We start from the raw sequence: 6,146 nt of genomic DNA, 5'->3' as shown, positions 1-6,146 counted from the left end.
AGACATAGAGACAGAAAGCGAGAAATCACCCCCCAGGGGGGATGGTCACGCCGCAATCCCTTCTCCTCCATTCTCCTCTCAGGATTTTGGGCACGCACGCACACGTGCCCGGCGTGAGTTTTAAGCCACCGGGTCCAGGACGCGAACCGCGGTTGACTACGTGGGAGTCCAGCGACATAGCCATTACGCTAACTGCTGGTTCCCAAAACTTCTAACCTGGTTCAGAGGTGTCGAGCTGGGATTCCTCTGATAACACATAGAGAATCCAAAAATCCAGACCATTTCGCACCTGGGCCACGTATCCTGAAGAACCCACCGCCTGTGTTTATCCTAGGGGTGAAGCAAGCCTGCTGTGAGTTCCTGGAAAGTCAGTTGGACCCTTCTAACTGCCTGGGCATCAGGGATTTTGCCGAAACTCACAATTGTGTCGACCTGATGCAAGCAGCTGAAGTTTTTAGCCAGAAGCATTTTCCCGAAGTGGTGCAGCACGAAGAGTTCATTCTTCTGAGTCAAGGAGAGGTGGAAAAGCTAATCAAGTGCGATGAAATTCAGGTACAGATCTGGCTGGGTTGTGTTTCTCTCAGATTGGGCCATCGTGAGACCTGGGAAGCAGAACGAAGTTACTGTGTTTCTGTGTCAGCCTCATAATCCAGTGTCTATATTGGCTCCGAGAGTTTGATTAATCCTCCAAAACTACCTACCAAATTTATTTCCATATTTATGGGGAGGGAGTTTACTATTTTCCTCATTTGGGTAAGAATCACTATTAAGTGATTAACTGAGTGTAGAATAAGCAGAAATTAGAAGTAGGTTTTTGTAGAATACTTCTCTGTTAGTCACTCATTTTACAAACACTTATTGAGACTATCTTCTGTGTAGCAATCACCGTGCTAGGTACTACAAGTGCGCAAGTGGCTGTAATCAAGTCACTTTCAGAGAATTCGCAGTGTAGTAGTAGAGACAGACTTGAAGACAGTATCATGAGAATATGGGGGTCCTGCCAAAAATTCATGGAAAATGAATACTATAAAAAACTGCATAAATTTTAACTTTTTTTTTTGCATCAAAGTAAACTCATACTTTAATTCCATTTTTCTGTGAACTTTTTTCTTTTATTCGTAATAGAGCATGTGGTCATTGACTTGAGAAAGAGAGAGGAGCACCCTCCACAGCATCTGGCTATGCCTTGATCCCCTTGCTTCAGTCTCCAGCCTGTTGTGCTCAGGGCACTTGCATGGTGCCTGTCATATTTTCAGCTGACCTGGCCAGGGATTATGAACTCCAATTACTATGTGAGATCCAGCTTCTCTGGAGCAGCTCATTAACACTGTGCCATGGAACCAATCCCTCCACAAACTTAGCAAGTCCCCTTCTGTAATGAAAATAATGAGCCTATACAAGATACGGAGATTACATAGGAGAGAGAAGAGTAAACCCTTGCCTGGGAGTGCATCAGAGTGGATGAGACAGAAGTTTACAAGATAGGATCTACATAAGCAGCAGCCAGATCACACCTGCCTTGAGCGAGGGGATGGCAGGAAGGGGCATACAGGAATAGCACTTTTCCTTGCAGAGTTCAGGAAACTGCCAGTGCGAGGCAGAAGTTTAATGACTTAACCCCACAAGAAGAGTTTTAACTCAGTCCTAATTCAAAATCAGAATATGAATAGTTTTTCAGGGTTTGTATTACTCATAGATCTTTAGTTTGGTGAAGAATTGGCTATAGAAGGACTAGCAGATGCCGTAATAGTTACATTGCTGGACTTCCATGTAGTCGACCGCAGTTCGAGCCCCAGATCTGGTGACTTAAACTCACCCTGGGAGCAATGTGTGCATGCCTAAAATCCTGAGAGGACAATGGAGGAGAAGAGATTGCAGCGTGGCCATCCCCCTGGGGGATGAATTCTCACTTTTTGTCTGTCTCCAGCATGCACACAGGCCCTCTAGCAAAATCTCTCTTTAAAAAAAATAAAATAAGCAATGAGAAGTCCAATATAGGGCTGTTAGATGTCTTTGGAGGCATGGCCTCCACTTCCAGTAGCCCAATTTTTTAACTTAGTGGCTTATACAAAATACCTGACAGCAAGGGTCAGCAGGTGACATGGTGACTGAGGCACTGGACTCCCACATGGCCAACTGCAATTCAAATCCCAGACCTGGAGGCCTGCTTTCTCACTTTCCCTCCCTCTCTGGTGGGCATACCTGTCCTATAGCAAATTAAATAGTAATAATAAATGAAATTAAATTAAATAAATAATTCTTTAAATATATATATACACACACACACACACACACACATATATTTTATATATATGTTTATATATATATGCATGTATGTGTGTATATATAAATAAATGTATATATAAATAAGTAAAAGAAAATGCCTGGCAGAAGCCCAGCAGGTAGTATGGTGGTTAAGGTGCTGGATCCCAGATGGCCTACTCTGTGGCTTGAGTCCTGGACTCTGCAGCTTGAAAAATACACCAGGCATGTGTGTGGGTGTGCCCAAAACTCCTGAGAGGAGGAAAAAAGATCGTGGGTGACTGTCCCCCTGAGGGGCGCTTTCTAGCCTCTACCTCTCCAGCAAGTGTATGTGCCCCATGGCAAAAATCGGAACAAGAGAGAAAAGACCTGGTGGAGCCAAGTGGCAGAATAATAGCCTACCTGCTGGGTTTTGTTTCCTTTAGCTAGAGAAATTTAGGAGTTTTTTTTTAATTTTTTCTTTCTCACCTCTGCTAATAGTAGGAAAATGGATTTAAAAATAGATGTCCCAAAAGTTAGTCGTCCCTCTACAAGTGTACCTCAATTTAAAGAAGAGAGATATTGGGAGGGCCAGCAGGTGGCATGGTGGTTAAGGGTGTTGGACTCCCACATGGCAGACCCTGGCTTGAGTCCCTGACCTGGCGGCTTACTTTCTCACTTTCCTTCTCTTTCTCTCTCACTCTGTCCCTCTCTGGTCAAATTAAAATAAATGAATGAATAAATAAAGTTCAATAAACTAATTTTTTTTTTTTTTTTTTTTTTTTGGGGGGGTTTTTTTTGCTATAGGGCTCGCCAGAAAGACAAGAGACAGACAGAAAGTGAGAAATCACCCCCCGGGGGGATGGCCATGCGGCAATCCCGTCTCCTCCATTTTCCTCTCGGGATCTTGGGCACGCATGCACACATACCCAGCGTGAGTTTAAGCCACTGGGTCTGAGACTTGAACCACGGTCGACTACATGGGAGTCCAGCGATATAGCCATTACACTAACTGCTGGTCCCAGAAGAAATTTTTACTATAGGGCATGAGTGCTTGCTGGAGAGAGAAACACATAGAAAGCAAGAAATCACCCCCCAGCAGTGATGGCCACATCACAATCCCTTCTCCTCCATTCTCCTCTCAGGATTTTGGGTATGCATGCACATGCACTCTGTGTGAGTTTGAAGCCTCCAAGTCTGGGACCGGAATCACAATTGGCCACACGGGAGTCCTGTGATGTAACTATTACACCATCTGCTGGTCTTGGCCCTTCTTAACTCTTCTACCCATAGTAACCAGGGTAATCTTTACAGATCTTCGTAGGATCACATCACTAGCCTTCGTGAAACCTTGTCATGATTCCCAGTTGCTCTTAAGAGTAAAATCCAGTTTTCTTAAACCTTCTGTGATCTGGCCCTTGCTCACCTTTCCAGTTTTATCTTGTACTACTCTTCCACTCCCGCCTTCAGTTATTTTCTCTGTCAGTTTTTTTGTTTTGTTTTGCTTTGTTTTGCTCTGGGACAGCTTTGCTCTAGAGTAGTACTGACAATAGAACATTCTGTGAAGACGGGAGAGGGCACTAGACTCCCGCATGGCCCACCACGGTTTGAGTCCCAGACTTGGTGGCTTGCTTTCTCTTTTTCTCTCTCTGTTTCTCTCTGTCCTTCTCTGGTTAAATTAAAATAAGTAACTAGAACAGAGATAAAGGACTAGCAGTTGGCGTAATGGCTATGTCGCTGGACTTCCACGTAGTTGACTGTGGTTCGAGTCCCGAACCCAGTAGCTTAAACTCAAGTCGGGTGCATGTGCCCAAAATCCCAAGAAGAGAATGGCGGAGAAGGGATTGTGGCGTGGTCATCCCCTCTGGGGGGTGATTTCTCACTTTCTGTCTCTCTCTCTGTCTTTCTGGTGAGCACACGCACCCTATAGCAAAAACGTCTCCCCCCAAAAAACAGTTAAGTAATTCTTTAAAAAAAAAAAATTTGTGAAGAGGAAATTTTTTTTTTAAGAGAGATTTTTGCTAGTGGGCACATGTGCTTGCTGGAAAGACAGAGAAAGACTGAGACAGAAAGGAAGAAATCACCTACAGGGAGGATGGCCACATTGCATTTCCTTCTCTCCCACTCTCCTGTTTAGATTTTGGGCATGTACTCACATGCACCCAGCATGAGTTTATTTTTTTCTTTTAAGAATTATGTATTTATTTAATTCCACTTGTTAATGTTTTTAGAATTTGACCAGAGAGTGACAGAGACAGAAAGGGAAAGGGAGAAAGCAAGCCGCCAGGTCTGGGACTCAAACTGCGGTCAGCCATGTGGGAATTCAGTGCCTTTAACCGCCACATCACCTGGCAGCACCCCAAGCATGAGTTTTAAGCCACTGGGTCTGGGATTTGAACTGCAGTTGACTATGTGGGAGTCTGTAGTGACGTAACCATTATGCCATCTGCTGATCCCCAAGGCAAAATTTCCTGTATCTGTACTGTCCGGTTTGCTAGCCGTTAGCGCACATGTTGCTGTTGGGCACTTGAAATATGACTAGTGGGACCGAGATGCTGAATTCTTAAGGAACTTAGAATGTGAATAGCCCCCTGTGGCTGCCGTGGGGACAGCACAGCTCTGGTGTTTGTGTGTTCTTCTGTCTGCCTTGGCATACTCCGGCTCTCCTGGCCTACTGCTGCTCATCTCAGATTTCAGCTTATTGCTGCTTCAGCAAGGAAATCTCAAGTTATGTCTCAACTTCAGTACCTTTCCTATACAGTAGATAGTATCAGTGGAGTTGTCCATTTTTCCAGTTGAGTAGTTATCTCCCACTTAAAAGCAAGGATCATGCCTGATTTCTTTTCACCGTTAGATGGCCAGCCTCCAGCACAGTGCTTGGAACTTAGTAGGGGTTTGATAAATTCATTGAATGAATGAACTTTCTGAAGCATTATCTGCCTTTTTAGAATATTACAGTCCTTGGAAAAAGTTCACAGGATGTTTTCCTAACTTGTGACACTCTGAAAGGTCCTTCTCGGAACATGTGTACTATATGGGCAGGTAGAAGGGGTTCAGAACCTATAGGTAGGGGTCTGTCTTTGGGAAGTGCTTGGCGTTATACTATGGTCTGTGCAGTGGTGTAATGTAGGCTTTTCAGGGTGTGTCTCACTTTGTCCAGTTTGTCATATGTAAGCTTAGGCCTGAGTTCACCAAATGCTTAATTCTGCATGTCATCTCCAGTAGCACAGTGCCCAGCACATGGGCTTGAATGCTAATTGTCAATGCTTTGAAAACCACAGCATTCCATGTGAGGATGTAAGAGAAGCTCCTCTTTAGAGGCTTGGGTGGATGGTTCAGAGGATGAGCTTAGACTTCATTAGACAACAATTATAAATAAAAGGTATTTCGACAGCCCGTTCTGAATAGAACAGCAGAGTCTCCCACCCAGTCTCCCTCAAGTTGCAGGAAAAATTCAGGAATAGGAAAAATTCTGAAGCGAAGGCCAGCCTATGACTGATGGCTCATTGTATATTAGCTACCTAGACGTTTCCTTCCTGAGGGCCTGTTTCTGGGAATAATGGAGCTGGCTGATGGGGAACGGGAAGAAGGTCTGCATGGTTTCATGCTGAGATGAGTTCCGTGGCATGTGTAATTGTACGTAGGTGGATTCTGAAGAGCCCGTCTTTGAGGCTGTAATCAACTGGGTGAAGCATGCCAAGAAGGAGCGAGAGGAGTCCTTGCCTGACCTGCTGCAGTATGTGCGGATGCCCTTGTTGACCCCCAGGTACATCACGGATGTCATAGACGCTGAGGTGGGTATGCAGGGGACATGGGGGCAGCATCGTGTCTAGCTCTTAGTCTGCTATTGTGTACTGAAAGTCGATGATTTCACTGTAGCCACAGAGTCCTGGTTCACCTTTCCA

At 44.8% G+C, this 6,146-nt stretch overlaps 1 protein-coding gene across 1 annotated transcript in view; it reads left to right on the top strand.

Moving 5' to 3' along the window:
- Window positions 1–6,146, top strand: part of KLHL12 (kelch like family member 12) — a 49,048-nt gene that overhangs the window by 9,013 nt on the left and 33,889 nt on the right. Inside the window, exons 4-5 of the mRNA XM_006159160.3 lie at window positions 335–552; window positions 5,886–6,035. Coding sequence (XP_006159222.1) covers window positions 335–552; window positions 5,886–6,035 — 368 coding nt within the window. The remainder of the gene's footprint in view (window positions 1–334; window positions 553–5,885; window positions 6,036–6,146) is intronic.

Source organism: Tupaia chinensis, unplaced genomic scaffold (assembly GCF_000334495.1).
Source record: "Tupaia chinensis unplaced genomic scaffold, TupChi_1.0 Scaffold000627_1, whole genome shotgun sequence".
NCBI classification, from domain to species: Eukaryota; Metazoa; Chordata; class Mammalia; order Scandentia; family Tupaiidae; genus Tupaia; species Tupaia belangeri.
Note: the sequence above shows the minus strand (reverse complement) of the source record. Positions and strands in the feature narration are given on the sequence as shown.